Source organism: Periplaneta americana, chromosome 10, assembly GCF_040183065.1.
Source record: "Periplaneta americana isolate PAMFEO1 chromosome 10, P.americana_PAMFEO1_priV1, whole genome shotgun sequence".
NCBI lineage: Eukaryota > Metazoa > Arthropoda > Insecta > Blattodea > Blattidae > Periplaneta > Periplaneta americana.
In genome coordinates, this window is record NC_091126.1 from 74,871,994 (window position 1) to 74,889,014 (window position 17,021).

Here is a 17,021-nt window from a genome sequence, read left to right on the forward strand (position 1 = left end):
GTAATGTGCAAGAAAAATTTGTTTTTTTTTTTTTAAGAAAAAATGAATATTACTGAAATTATACGTGCGCCCTCGCGCGCGCGCACACACACAAAAACACACACACACGCACGCACGCGCGCACACCCCCCCGCTCTCTCTCTCTCTCTCTCTCCCCCTCCCTCTCCCTCTCCCCCCCCCCTTGGTTACACAATGTTTAACACTATATCACTTTGGAAAACGTATTATGTCTTTCACACACCCACAGGAAACAAAACAAAAGGCTATTATGGATTGATTAATTTGTCCTACAGAATAATCTCTGTAATGTTGATAATTAATATTTGAGGAATTAATCAATCCATAATATTCTCATAGCTAGCAGTGCATCATAACTGCGGAATCCCGGCCAAATAAGTCACTCAACTGAGTGCGCTCCTAGTATAATGGCAGTTGACACTAGACATATACGTCAACATATTATATGCCTAACTTGGAGTTCGGCCACAAAGGGAAACACTGAAGGAGGAAGATTCTATCCGGTGCTGTGGATTGAATTCGGTGTAGCTCAGTGGTCAGAGCGCTTGGTATGTAGAACCAAGGACCCGGGTTCGATCCCCGGCGCCAGAGCGAATTTTTCTCCTCAAATATTAATATTAAAACAAAAGGTGCCAAGACCAGCAACAACCAGTTCTGATGATGGCCAATAGCAGGCCGAAACTTGTTAACCAGGTAACATAAAATTTAACACGCGAAAGACATATAATACGTTTTCCAAATTTAAATGTATATTTAGTGTTTCAAGTATAAAAGTGTTCTAAGAACATAGTTGTCTTCAAATAAAACTTGAAAAATGCATTAAATCGGCCTCAAAATAATTTGTCCAAAATGTACCCAGTCAGTGAAATTTAAAAAAAAAAAAAAAGTTAAGTAAACCAAGTGTTTGTGATAAGTGTGCCTGTTTTTCAGAACTTAGACTCTAAAATCTGGAATAAGTATTCAATATATGCACAGTGATATCATTTTTAAGTTCGGGATTCTCTCCTGATATTGTGTTCATATTTACAAAAATCTACATTAAAATTTATATATAATATGCTAATAAGTGGTTCCCAAACTTTTTAAAGGTGCAAGAATTCAGTTTGTGACCCCCCTTCCACTATCATATCAGTTTTCGACTCCGTTCGAAAAATACAAATGCCTGTAAAATCGCATACTACTATAATTTTACGCAAAATTAGTGGATACACTCAAAGTACGAATTTAAACAACAGCTTTTTGAGTATTTTCTGGAAGAAACTCGAAACAATTACGAGTCACAGATAGATACTGAATCCTTTGTGTTCAACTGGCTGAACTTCCAAAAAGGTATAATGGAAAAACTCATTGAACTATGTATCTATAATCTATTGTGGAATGTTGAAACTAGACCATTTTTTCGCAGAGCATGGGGCAGTTTTGCATCAAAAGAATACTTCAGTACTGTATCGCAAAAGAAGCTCTTAAATTTTTTACAACAATTGCAACCTCATATTCGTACAAAATAAATTTCTCGTCTATGGTTTCGATCAAAACAGTCGATTTTTGTAAATATGAACACAATATCAGAAATGATTATAGTATTATGTGTAGTTGTTTCATGTAAATTTGTACACAGTTACATACAGTATATTTACTTAAGCTTTACAATTTATAAAATAAGCCAAGTCTTTTGTGATTATAAAGAATAATTCCATGTGAATTTAAGAAAACGAATGTTTATCATCATAATTGGGTGCGCCACTGGCGTGGCTCAGTCAGTTAAGGCGCTTGCCTGCCAGTCTGAAGTTGTGTTCGGGCACGGGTTCGATCCCCACTTGAGCTGATTACCTGGTTGGGTTTTTTCCGAGGTTTTCCCCAACTGTAATGTGAAGGCAAGGTAATCTATGGCGAATCCTTGGCTTCATCTCGCCAAATATCATCTCACTATCACCAATCTCATCGATGCTAAATAACATAGTAGTTGATACAGCGTCGTTAAATGACCAACTAAAACTAAAATAAAAAAATAAATAATTGGGTGTATATTAAATAACATTTTTTTCGTACTTTTATAATATGTCTTTTCAGTAAAAATTCAAGAAAATAATACAGTAATAACATTTCCAACATGATACAGGAACTCAATTGTTACAAAAGACATAGTACATAATAATAAGAAAGTATGTGCCAGTATCATATTCATGACAATCATTTTCTAATTGTTGTTGGTCATTATTTCTTCTGTCTGCAGTGAATAACTTGAATGATATTTTGGGTTTGACCAAAGATTAATGAAACTGTGCACTGAGTAGATAATAATATAACAGGAGATGAGGTTGCATTGCAATGACATGCTCGTTTATGTTTCTAAAACTCATCATTTGGTTTTCTTTTACGAAATTTGTTACATTTATTACGTACACTTGTTAGGAGTTCGAAAGAGATGACAGAATATTGTTCATAATGTATACTTTCACTCGTCACATTCATGGTGGATGGAAATAAATTTCATTTGTTTTCTTCTTTGTTCTGATCTCACCGTAATTTAGTCATCTGTTCTGAAGCTGAGTTATGATTGTTTTGCAGAGTCGTTGCTCCAGAGATTCCTCAGCCTCGTCCCAGAGGAATGGGACTGGGAGCTGATAAGATGACAATTCCTGTATCCCAAGATGAAAAGGAAGATTTGAAAGTAGTGAAAGGAGCATTCGTACAAATAGTAGCTGGTTCATATAGAGGGCGTTATGGACAGGTACTTCATGTTTGTTATAAAAAGCATTTAAATATGGCACAGGAATTATTTCCATTAGTGTCCAGAAATTTTATTTTTGGTACTTTCCTTTCTTCCTTTCTCTTGTGCCCTTTCCTTGCCTTCACTTTTATAATTTGCATGACATATGTTATATTATACCGTATTAGATTACATTGTATTACATTACATTACAAAACACTACACTGAATGTTTTAGTGTAACGTGGACCGCATGCGGATTTTTCTTTATTAGTTGTTCCTAGTGCATAGGGTTCCATATGTCCCCTAAAATACAGGAATGTCCCTTTTTTCGCTAATTTGTCCCTTGTCCTGAAAGAAATCTCCTGTGTATGTTTTTGTCCCATTTAAAAATTAGTGACAAAAAGAACAAAACCCCAAATATCAACTGCAATTTTATTGTAAATAGGGAGCGGATTTTTATGTGCTAAAAAATTTAAATATATTTATTTTTTATGTGCTAAAAAGTACGAAAATATTTGCTAAAAATAAAGAAATATATTTTTTTTTAAATATGACAAAAATATCTTACTTAGCTTGGAAAAAAAAATGTTACTACATACTCACCAACCACACTTGAGTGCTAGTAGTTGGCCGAGAATTGCAGTGAACAACAAAGGTCATCTCCAAATTCTCCATCACAAATGCATGCTGATTATCTCTGAACAACGACTTATACTGTGAAAACGATCTTCCCACATCACAGGACGTCAGACGTGTATATTTAAAGAGAGGAATATCACAAACACAGACACCGTCAATTTCACCTACAGGCACACCCTCCAATACTTGAGCAACTTTACACATTTTTTTATATCCACTGTTTTTCCCAAACACAGTCTAGAATTTGTCCCTTAGTACTTGTACGTCTGAATCTGCTAGCGAGTCTAGTGTAATTTCCACGGCACTCACCTCTCTGTTTCAGACAACAGGTTTTTGGATGTATCGTTTTTTTTTTTTTTTATGGTGTCACACAAAAAGCTTAGATTTGCTAATAGGAAAGCCAAATCGTTTTTAAACAACCATCTTTCAGTATATCTTGAAGGATATCGATTGACGAAGCCCGATAACAAGGAATCACAACAAGATAATATATTGTAGATTTATTTCAACTCAACAACAATGTAATTTTATTATCTCAACAATAATTATCACTCTCTACAATTTAATTTCACTCCCGTCAACAATGGGATTTGCTCTCCGCACAGCAACACAGCGTTCGTTATTGCACTCCACAAACGACAATGACAATTTACTTGGACTATTATGAACAACAATGAACTGTTAATCTTAACTAATATTTACAAAGCACTATTTACAACACAGAATGGTCAGTTCTCAGTTCACAGCTCGTTTGTCTTGGCTAGTTCTTCTAGCTGTCACTCACGTTCACAGAATCTCGAACCACAGACCTTCAGAGACGATCCGCTGAACTTCGAACTCAGGTCCCCCAACTGAGGTCCACTGCACTCGAACTCCGGGCTTCAGGCTCCACAGTTACGGACACAACTCAAGTCGCGCTCTGGTCTCGAAGCTGGCTTCACTGCTACACAAGACTGGCTTACTGACTGACTGACTTTCACTTGCGTTTCTTCTTTTATAACTGAACCATAGTTACGAGAAATTTCTACGGGTGTCTTCTCGAATTATTTGGATATCTCCACTTCGGACGGACTTCTGGAAGATTCGGGAGGGTCCGTCCACCCCTTCACTCCGCACGTAGCAGTTTGCTTCCTTCAATTCTCGGCAAGCACCAGATGCGCGCGCAACCTCCCCTTGCGCGTTGCTGTAGTACACCGTCCCTCTACCCTCTCAGCATCCAGACGCTCCTCTCGCCGCCACACCTAAGCGACCAACGGACACGCGTTCGAACCCCGGTGTAGCTGTCACAATATATTGCCTTGTGAGAGGCGAGAGATTTGTTTAAATTAAATACCGGTAATGTTCATACTTGAGCTCTTATCTGTTGTGTTTCACAAACAAAGCGTGGAATGAAATCATCTTCAGCAACAATAAACATTCCTAATTATGTGTCCATGTTAATTTATTTTCTAATAATAACATTGATATGCTGCCTAACAGTTCTCAGAACTTGAGGCAATACTATTACGAAAATGGATCATGGATACACCACACAGTGCTTAGAAACACGAAGCAACCAAGAATTCTTAAAAAAGATAACGTACTTCTGAGTGATATAATTGATTTAGTTTTAAAATATCTAAAATTTCTTGTAAAAAAATTATTTAAGTAAAAAACTCAAACATTTAAGTATTTATAATAGATTTCGTGAAAATATGTATTTACATATTTTTTTGTGAAAATATGTGCTTTATGTGAAATAAAATTCGGGTTTTAAATTTGAAACTTCATGTTCGGAATTTTTAACTTTGTTAATTGTGTTTTATCACACACAAAAAGAATATTTAATTACATAGGAATCTGCTCCTTAATTATAAATATCACTTTGTCAACTGTTGATGTCATTGGAATTTGCTTCATGACAGCAATGGAGATGAAACTGAATCTATACAATGTTCTTGAAGCAGTTCATACTATGAAGTGAATTGCTACCAGATCAAACATCATTGAATCTTGCGTGTTCAATGAGATCATTATTGTGAAACATGTTCTGAATTTTAAAGAAGATAGTGAATTGAAGGAAATTCTTATATCAAAACATTAAATGAAGTCTGCGTGGATATGTTCAAAAGTGTTCTTGAAAAGCTTCCAAATTATAAAAAGAAAGTGATAGGGTTCATTATATATATCACTGGTACAAATGCAAATGTTGAAAGATTGTGCCCCCTCATGAACTCGCTGTGGACTAATGACAAAAACAAGTTGCTTATAAAGACAGTAAAATCAATGCTTATCGTGAAATCATTTTCAGTGAGGTTTGTGTTGAAATTATTGACTTAATGCTTCGGAACAAACAGCTGTTCCAAGAAATCCATTCTTCAGAAAAGTATTGTACATGTGACTGATTTATAACTGTGTATTATCAGTTGAACCTATTTTGTAAGGAGTACATTTTCAATTCATTTTGTTCAATTTATTCTTTAAGTACTTTATTTTCAATAATAGACTGGTATTAAATTTTATTTATGTTGTCTTAATCAGTTCAAAAACAACACAGATAAATGTAATGGAAAGTATACACCAAAGCTCTGTCTTTAAAATCACTGCTGAGTGTCCCATGTTTTTCCCCTACTAGTGCATGAAGATAAAACTCCATCACATATATGCGACGTGTTCTTAGTCTGAATTAGTCATTTATTTTAACAAGGTATGTGTGTGTTTTCCTTTTTTTATGTGTTTGTATGAGTTTTTTCAGATTGCGGTATTTCTTTATGAAGTGTGTAAAGTGGAAGAGTTCAGATTTTCTTTAACTCATCGTGTGTTCTTACATATATACAGAGTATGATTATCAAATTTGAAGACTACTTGAAGAAAGCGTTCCTGGTGTGAAGGTTCCAACTCGTGAAACAATCCGTAAATCATTACGTAAATTTCTTGAAACTGGAAGTATTACAGATAAGCATAGAAAGGGGAAAAGTGGTTTTCACCAAAAAATAAAACATTGCATGACAATGACTACTACTTGAAAAAGGCCAAAAAATTCATTAGGCAGCTTGCCCAACAGGCAAGAATGTCTCGTTTTTCCACACATAGAGCTACAAAGTTCTTGAAAACTCAAACATACAAAATTAATGTGTCATGAGTTACAACAGGGTGATCCTGGAAAAAGGCATATATTTCTTGAAGGGTTGCGAATAATGTGCATAAAGGAGAAATAGATCATTATCTTATTTTCTTCTCCAGCGAGAATTTGTTCCATATCTACAGCTATGTAAATTCACAAAATTACTGTTACCAGTCGAATGGAAAACCAGACATTATTCACAAGGTTCCCCTACATGGTCAGAAAGTTGATGTATGGTGTGCCACGAATTGGGACAGAATTATATGTTAAATCTTATAATGCAGGTATAATTACTGCATTATCTAATCGGATTGGGGATGTTTGTTTATTAATAGCGATTTCGTGAATATTAAATTTTGGAAGATGAAATTATATTATTTATTATTTGGAGGTATTAAAGGGTAGTTTTGAAATAGAAATGATTTCTTTTCTAACAATTTTCTTTTTGAAGAAACAGCAATTTTTAATACTGATAAGTATGTGAATAAAATTTTAAATTCTTGTTACTTACTTGTTCGCATATTATTCGTAGATTTCATTCTTCCGCGCGAGATGAACTACAAATCAGTTCTTTTACAATTTACAGACACCATGCAACAATTCACTGTCATGCACAGCAATCAAAGAAGAATTAAATATTATTTTTACTTGTTTTCAATGTATGTTTACCAGAGAATTTTTAATAATTATGTATGCGTGCATTTTTTAGAATGTGAAAAAATATTTCTCACTCTTCAAGGAATCTGCATAGACTGTTGTAATATTGTTGAACATACGTACAGTTACGGAAGAAAAAACTGGCCGATGAAGAGCAAAACTCGTAATGTTACTTATGCCGGTTTTGTTGTGATTACCACAGTACATAGTACTGTTTACTCGAAGTTGCTGGACTAGGAGAGAAAGGCTTTCGTACTATTTCTGTTCACATTCTATAAGGTTGAAACTCTCGTGTTTTTGTCGATGTACAGAAATTTGTTATTTAATTGTTTTTACCAGTACGAGGAATGTTATTGATTTCATTATCAACTCCTCTGTTCGTCTCTCTTTACTCTATGGACATACGGTACTTCGTTTATTTATGGTTTATTTTTACTTTAATATCTTCCTGGAAAAACAGACGACGAAGAGTAAACAAAATTGAGATAGATACAATACATACGAACTTAATGGTAAGATGATATAGACGTGAACAGTTAAAGTAGAATAAATATAAATTTATTAAGGTAATCCAATACAAATTATACAAGTGAACATTCAGTTAAATTGAAATAAATAAATACCTATAAATTACTTTCGGTAAACAATTAGTAATGAGGGAAGAGAAACACAAATAGATTTGTTAGTTAGAAATAATTTTTGTGCAATTTAGGAAAACGTTTGATTGTATAAGTGATTCTAGTGTTTACTAGAACCTATTTATTTATTCCATTATTAAAGCTACAGGGTGCTATTCATAGACATTTCGCTAGCTCGGGCTATGAGCGTGCTAAACAGGATTCATATCATATCATATCATATCATGTCATATCATATCATATCATATCATATCATATCGTTGCCTGAATGCAAGAACTAGGTAACTTGATTTTTCATATTTTGTGATATCGCCTATTTACTTATTTATTGCACTAAGGAATATGTCTCGTTTTCTTTTACCTGTTTGTTATATTGGAAAATAGATGTCGCTGGTATCGTTCGATCAGTTACCTAGATGCTGGATTAATTTTGTGCGATTTTTGCTATGCTATAAAAGAGGCAACTAAAAAACGCAAATTTCGAGTTACCTAGTTCTTGCATTCAGGCGACGATATCATATCATATATCATATCATATCATATATCATATCACATCACATCACATCACATCACACATCACATCACATCGCTGACACTGGTTTATGAATACGAAAAACGTTAGTTCGCTGATCATCCACCGAAAGCCCGCGCTAAGAATGTCTATGAATACGGACCATAGTGTTTATTTTTGTTCTAAAATAGAAAAGAAAAATACATTCCTGAAGTAAAATCATTAATACTGAATGTTCTTTATATCACAAATTAAAATGACTTTCTACCTATGTAGTTCTAGTTATATACAACAGTTTTCTTCTGGACTTAATAGCCTGTCCATAAACCGTTGAAATTGATCACTGCATCCATTCTTCTACTTACAGAATTAACAAGGCTTTGGATATAGACCTACTGTATCTATCTAACAATGCAACATCATCCCAAACATCTGCAATGAGATTCCACAATTCATCTGCAATCCTAGGACACCGACTCTGTAGTTACACATTAACATTGCGTTGCACTTCCGTACACACATTTTCTATGGAATTTAAGTCAGAATTTCTTGGCACCCATGGAACCTCTCGACATCGTCCCTATGAATGTTGAACCACCGCTGCACGGCAACGCATGTGTGTACCGAAGACAAGTCATGTTGGAATTTTATCTTGTTTTCGGGCTTAAACACACGAACACTAGGTAGCATCACATTTTCCAGTTTATTGGTGTACTGATGCTCATTCATATGCCCATGAATTCTCCATAGTGCACCGCCACCATAACCAGAAATCCGTACAACACCGACACGGACAAACAACCACTGCGTTGTCTCTGGACCACAAATATTCAGGGTCAAATCTCTTGGATTGTTTCGGTCGATATATGTGCACTGGCCTGCTATAGTTCATAAACATATCATCCAAAAAGATGAGCTCTTTCCATGGATAGTTGTATGAATTCGACAAAATGTGACACGATCAATTCGATGGTCTTCAGTCAGAACTTCCTTCACCGCTGTTCTTCTCAGCACAACGTTGGCACTATTGAGCCTTTTACTAGCGTTCTGTTGGAAGCAGGAAATTCCCTGCCGGCCACAAATATTTTAGAAGTATAAAATGAAAGCGCCTCGAACATTTTATTAACATAAGATCTTGTTGTGGTGTTGATGCCTTGGGCTTCAACTACCAGGTTTACGAGTTATGTAACCTCGCTCTTGATACTGCGCCCACCACCTGGACGCCGTTCTAGTCGCTACTCTATAGTGTTCTCCAGCTCGAGCCGTGCTAAATCGCCCTTCCTCGATCAGTGCAATTACTTTGGCTTTGACGTCCATATCTATGGAACTGAAATACTAATTATGATTTTCGTAGTGGTTGTGGCTATTTATAGACAAATTCTGTTAATAGGGCTGGAAAGGGTCACGTGCCTAGGACTCTAGAAAGAACGCGAAATATACAGTAGTCATAAACCATAAACATAGTATGTCTGTAGAGTGAAGAGAGACGAACAGAGGGGATGAAAATAACATTAACAACATTCCTCATACCGCAATGGCAAAACCAATGGCAAAACAACTTTCTGTATGTTGACTAAAACACAACAAACATTGCAAATATACACATAGGCTCTGTGCCAGATTCAGGCCTAGGTAACTTAGACACTTGCCTAGGGCGGCAATTTCCAGGGGGCGGCATTTTCTGTCTTTCTTTCTCTCCCTTTTTCATTTTTATTTTACAATGAAATTTATTTTTAAAACACATGTTGGTAAATCTTTTCTGAAGTTTCTTCTTGAACACCTTGTGGAAGTCAGATATTGTTTTGTTATCACATTGTCGCGGCCGTGGCAAGAGTGAAAGGAAAGTGTGCAGCTGCATAGTTATATTGTAATTCCGGTATCACATTATTATACTATGAAACTGCTTAAATTTAACTGCTTGTATGAACAAGAATGCAGTGTTGAAAATCAAATTGCATATTGTTGTTTATTAGCTATTTATCGCTATGAATAGTAACCACAACTCTCAGTTACATTCACAATATAATAGCCTATATCAGCGTTTCTCAACTATGGTCCTTGGACCACCTGTGCCCCCGAGGTCTGCCCTTGTGGTTCTTCAAAAGGACAGAAGAAAAAATCAAATTCAAACGAATTGCTTATCACACTATCTGAAAATCTCAGAGTTTGGAAATGACACATGACAGTCACCTTTCACTTTTACTCCCAGTACTGACATTTTATGAAATTTATTAACCTACCTGTCTACCGAATTCCCACCCTACTCTCAGCAAAAAAAGAGGGATTTAAAGCACTATGAACATGGTGTTTCTCGCCGTCTTTTCCCTGCACATCAGCTGACGACATGTGGCTAAGTACATTGTAATATCTTCCAGATATATTCTCAAAACTGAACTAACTAAATCTCTCTCTACAAGGTAATTCTTTGACTGTATGAGAAAAAAGTGTTCGGGAGGAAACTTGGTTTGTGGGTCAGATCCGTAAAACAGAGTTTCTTTCACTATTTCCAACCCTAGAGTCTTCTTTGATTGAAAATGATTTCGTTATTGGAAAGAAAATTATGCAATGACATATGTTCGCATCTCGAAACTCTGAGGTCACAATTTGAAACTTATTTTCCATGTAAATATGACGAATTTTCATGGGTTCGCGATCCCTTGATATTGAAAATAACAAACTTTCGTTGAGTGAAAGAGAACAGTTAATTGAACTCTCGACTTAAAATGAAATTCCAAGCAGAAAGTATGGTTAATTTCTGGACCTCAACACAAGTGAAAAGAAAATATATTGAACTGTACAGTGGTGCTTTACAGATTATAATTCAGTTTGCTTTTACGTATCTGTGTGAGAAAGGGTTTTCATCACTAACTCTAATAACACCAAAGTACCGAAATCGACTCTATGTATGTAACGATCTCTGACTTAAGCTTACCAGCATATAACAAAATATAGAACAACTGCGCAAGAATCAGCAGGCTTATCTATCTCATTAATGAGAATACCAACATTTTATTCATTTATTCATTCATTCATTTATTTATTTATTTATTCATTCATTCATTCATTCATTCATTCATTCATTCATTCATTCATTTATTTATTTATTTATTGTCCAAACTCTAATACCTTGATTTATTAAAAATCTAAAATAAATTTTTTTTCTATTAACATTAACTTAATTAGTTAATACTAATATAAAGTTAAACGAAGTAAATTAATTTTAATTAATTAATTCAGTTTTAAAATATACTGGTATTAAAATATGCTTTGCTTTCAAAGGGAACAAGAGTAAGGTGGTCCTCGGAACTGTTCTGACTTAAAAAAGTGGTCCCCACTTCAAAAAAGTTTAAGAAACACTGGCCTATATCATCAACAATACTATTTAATCCTTTTCAGTATGTTCACTATATAACTCGATTTGAAAGGTTTATTCTGTAAAGAGTTGGAGTTTATTTTTCAATTTATTTTATACTCCTGTCGAAGTAAGAAATACTCGTAAAAATTATACACCAACAGAAACCATGCTTAAAAAAAACCAGAGCCTTCCTTTCAAATATAAATTTTGTTTCAACAATGAAAAAGTTTGAGTATTATGTTTCTTTGCTTCGAGTCTGATATGCTTCGTCAGATCGACTTTGATAATACCATCATTGCTTTCTCTGTGAAGAAAGTCCGAAGAAAGTCTTTATAATTCACAAGTAAGATGCATGTATTTTGATTTCAGTAATTTACTGTTTTCTGAAGTCGACCTGGTTGGCAAGTTAGTATAGCGCTGGCCTTCTATGCCCAAGGTTGCGGGTTCGATCCCGGGCCAGGTCGATGGCATTTAAGTGTGCTTAAATGCGACAGGCTCATGTCAGTAGATTTACTGGCATGTAAAAGAACTCCTGCGGGACAAAATTCCAGTACATCCGGCGACGCTGATATAACCTCTGCAGTTACGAGCGTCGTTAAATAAATCATAACATTTAACATTTTGTTTTCTGAATTGTAACATTTCATTTAAAAATAACTTTAACTGAACGTCACCTGTATAATAGCTATCCATAAACTGTTTGTGGGATTTGGGGACAGCAAAATCTAGCACTGCCTAGGAGCGGCACTATACCTAACTCTGTCTCTGCATAACCTACAGAATACTGTAGAATGTAAATAAAACCATTCCGAAAGCCAATCTCTCTAAGGGACGAAGTGAAAAGCGTTAATGTATCTCATGAAGTTATTTCTATTCACTACATTATACACCAACAGAAATCATGTGCAAAACAAATCAAAATGGTGTTATAGAAGTAGTCCAGTTGGAAAAACCACCAACACAATTATATTGAAAAATCTCGCTCATTGTCAATTTAAGTCCTTGATGAATGCAATAGCGAGTAAGGCGATCTGTCATATTATAGTAAAGTACGGTGACTTCGTCGTGGCAAATTATTGAATAGGTTCTTTCAACTGAGGGAGGAAACATCATCGTTCACGGAGGAAGAAGAAAAGTCTGTATCATAAGTGAAGAATGAAAAAATGGATTTGTGAACTTGCCTTCTTAATGGAATTATCTGAATGCTTTAAATTGTTTTCTACATGGTAACAACAAGATTATTATACAGTTATATGACAGAGTGAAGGCGTTTAATATAAACCACCTTTAATTATGGAACGTTAGCTTAACTAAAAGAATAAGTTACAGCACATTTTTCAATATTAACAACGATATAGGCATACTAGTTTCTTAAGACTTTGGATTTCGAAGAATATATTCACACATCATGACGATCTGCACCAGAACTTTGATTCGAGATTTAAAGACTGGGAAAATTTTCAATTTGATTTTCAATTAGTATTTGTAATTAGAACTTATTGATTTACTTTACGATAGTGAATTGAAGGATAAAAATCAAAACAAAAGCAGTTATCTGACTTTTATATGAACTTTCCATGTCTTAGATTTTCCCGATTGTAGAGACATCCTTTTTCGGATTCACGTAGGCCATCTGTGCGAACAGTAATTTTTTTCCTATGATGAAGATAAACAAGCCATGTCATGGAAGCCAATTATCGGATCACAACTTAAAATGTGCCGTCACATTATGCATTATACAAACAATAGTTCCAATCGTTGAGAAATTGCTGAGGAAAAAGAGAATTAAACAAATCCCGAAAAATCAGTGCTAATGCCAGTGTTGAGTGGACTGAATGGAGTTAAATTTCTGCATTATTATTCCTAGGATTTTTATGTATTTTGTTCAACATTTTCCTTAACAGAAGCAGTTTACACATTTACAGTAATTGTTATGCATTACCCGAATAATTAGCATGAAATGTGTATTAAATTTCTGAAAGTAATTATAAATTTATTAACTTCTAACTTTGTTGAAAATAGGCTACAATGTCTTTTTTTTTTTTTTTTTTTCATATTGCTTAAGATAGTTCATTTAGTTATTTATACTCAGCCCATATCTTTTTTCCATCAGAAAACAATCATAAACCTATGCAGTAAATTCATATTTTGGTCCCGCCGCTGAACGTCTTACCTGCCCTGCTATGACTTTCCGCGGGCGAGCGGGCAAGGCTTGATGACGACACAGTGCTCTGAGTTGAGGACCAATGCTCTATAACTGTGATAATCACAACAAAACTGGCATAAGTAACATTACGAGTTTTGCTGCACATCGGCCAGTTTTTTCTTCCGTGACTGTACATAAATGCATACGTACACACATATACGTAGTTACACACATACATAATAGGAGATTAAAGTATTTTTTTCAATCCTTTGTAAGCGAAGTGTGTCATATTTAATAACAAGATTTCCTTTCAGATTGGTGGCTTCAATGAGGATTCAGGCAGGGTAATAATAAATTTATCATTTCAATCATCAACCGTGTCCATTAATGAGAATGCCTTCAAGTTGGTTACTAAAGAAGAATATGATAAAAATTCTCGTGTTCTGAGTGAGTAAATTTTTACATTTCCTTTACTTCTATTAAGAAGGAAGAGTTACAATCTTATGTGGAATAACATTTTAGAAACATTTACAGAGTGTCTACTTAAGAGTGATTTTTTCGAAATACAATAAGAATGTTGAAAGTTTTTTAACACCTTACTACCAATGCTAGAACATTGCTGTATGTCCAAATACTTTTTTGTATGTAAGGAAATAGATTGAGAAAATTATGATACAGTTGGTATTGCTAAAATAAATTAAAATTTATTTTCAAATAATGGTGAATGTATTTTCCAAACTTGTGTTAAATTTTAGCAGTAAGAAGAATGACTATTAACCTAAACTTTATTTATCTCTTTACTCCGAGTAAAAAGAATGACTATTAAGCTAAAATTGTTAGATAAATAAGTCTACATGTGTAACTTTTTAACTTATACTGTATTGTAGGTTCCAACACGTCAATTCAAACATCCCTCAAAAGCTGAGAAATTATTAAATACCTCTTGAGGGGCAATAAATTACTTTAAGTTAGAAATTGATCAACTAGGTCAACTTCTTTCATTTTAAACATAATATGATAATAGCCCTTCTTGCATATCACAATAGCCCTTCTTGTACATACATTTTACTGCTAGGCTACTCAACATTCACAGCTTTTCTTTAGAGAATAATGAAGCTGAAACTTTTCTGATAAAAGGAAAATTTAAAAATTATTCTATCTTTATTCATTCAAGAGCAATAACAAAAGTAACCGAGCACCACAGCAAAGTTTTTCAACAATGAAAACTACCTTTCTTAAAAATGCATTTATGAGGCTGATAATGATTTTTTAAACTTTGTTCAGTATTGCTGCTTAAAGAGCATAAAATGTACTTCCATAATCGCGATTTGAAACATTTTCAAACTATGCCTTGGGTACATTTTAAAGTTTGTATCAAATTAGCCCGATTTTCCTACTTTACCCTACAAATTGTATGAAATCATTCTTATCCATATTATAAAAACTTTTTCATCTAGTGTTATTTATATCATTGGAGGAGGAGAAAGACAAGAGGTGCAAGATTTTTCCATTGATGTGCAGATGAAGACAATAGTGTCAGAGTTACAATGCATGCAACTTGTAGTAGACATGATTGTAATTCATTAATGAGCTCATTGGTGACATCATAGAGTGACCTCAAATTCAGAAGGATGTCATTGGTGCTCACTGATACGTCATGCTGAAGCTGACTACAGCACTTCCCCGCATAAAAATAGCCAATCAGAGCAGTGATTTCAGCTTCGCACATGCGCATTAATTGTCTACATTCTCATGTAGAGTTTTGAGTAGCACACCGTACCCCCTGAGGCACCAAAGAGCGAAGACTAAACATTATAACGCATCATGAATATAACCAGGTGAAATTGTCAAATGACAGATCAAATACTATTGTATTGCAAATACATTATTTGAGCAAAAATTATCATTGTACTGTAGCACATAAGGACGGGCCGCCCCTACAGAATTCCCTAGGCTATCAAGTTCACTGATCAACCACTTCAATTCAGAGACACGTATCAAAGTAAAGAATTAATTTTTGTTTAATTTTAATTAAATTTAATTAATTAATTAATTATTGTCGTTTTTATCATGGTACACAAGCAAGAAATAGTAAAGTAATGTCTGCATATTTTGAGTCCGAAAACATAGAGAAGTATTTACTTCGTTTAAAAATGTTATGTTATGGTAGCAACTCTTTTGGATTGATGACATTTATTGCCTAGATCGACCAGGCTGTTACCACAGTAATCTGAGAGATTAGCTCCTCAGTTAAATTTCTATACATTAGTTATGAATCAGTCTGTAGTTCAGATATAATTTCGGTAACAAAATTTGATGTAATTAAAGTGTTGCATTTGTGACATTACATGACACTGTAAAAGATTTAACATGCTTACAGTGACTTGTAATGCAATTTTGAAAATTGTTTAGCCTTGTAAGCATAGTTTAGGGTAATTGATATTGTGCTCTTTGTTGGAAAGTAGAGCGAAATATTTCATTTCTCAGTAAATAAACTACCTTTCTTTTATTTTTACAGATATTACTACGTATGAAGAGTATAAACATAAAAATGATAGAAAACCAGAAGCTGAGCGTGAAAGATTAAATCACAATAATGTTCAACATGCAGAGAAGAGACAGCGAAGAAGTTTAACACCTACAAAGTGAAAGTGAGGTCAAATGAAAATTAAATATAAATTTTGATTACACACTTTTAACGCTTTGTATCACTTAAGATTTAGTTATACAGTAGAGTCTCGTTAGTCCGAACTAATTGGACCAAGACCTGTTCAGATTACAAGATTTTCGGGTCGCCTGGAATCTGATTACACACTTTCAACACTTTGTGTCACTTAAGATTTAATTATACAGTAGAGTCTCGTTAATCCGAACTAATGGGACCAAGACCTGTTCAGATTTCAAGATTTTCGGATCGCCTGGAATCTGAAAGCATAGCGGCTGTTAGTTTTGACTGTAAAACAGAGAGTACTCATGCACGAGTATATACTACAGTACTATTTCTACCCACCATGCGACGTCACTCATGCTTGCAGATCCCAGGCAGGAAGTGTAAGCATTTTTAATTGTAAAAAAATTAAATTTTGCCAATTTCACGTGTTCATAACAAGTCTAACTTGTCTGAATAATGTACATTACTGCTGTCGAACATCTACCTGTTATATAATTTTATGACACACTCCATGTATATTTCATTGTGGTAACATTAACTTAATTAAAATTTAAAGAAAATTATTTTTGAA

The 17,021-nt window shown here is 34.4% G+C and overlaps 1 protein-coding gene across 4 annotated transcripts in view; it reads left to right on the forward strand.

Moving 5' to 3' along the window:
• Positions 1-17,021, forward strand: part of LOC138707783 (G-patch domain and KOW motifs-containing protein-like) — a 32,986-nt gene extending 15,965 nt beyond the window's left edge. For 2 of the 4 annotated variants that reach the window (XM_069837688.1, XM_069837687.1), the window contains exons 5-7: positions 2,587-2,749; positions 14,094-14,226; positions 16,298-17,021. In XM_069837688.1, coding sequence (XP_069693789.1) covers positions 2,587-2,749; positions 14,094-14,226; positions 16,298-16,428 — 427 coding nt within the window. In that variant the 3' untranslated portion in view covers positions 16,429-17,021. Of the gene's footprint in view, positions 1-2,586; positions 2,750-6,103; positions 6,274-14,093; positions 14,227-16,297 lie in introns of those variants that run through there. The other 2 variants (XR_011334360.1, XR_011334359.1) reach the window with 2 other exon arrangements.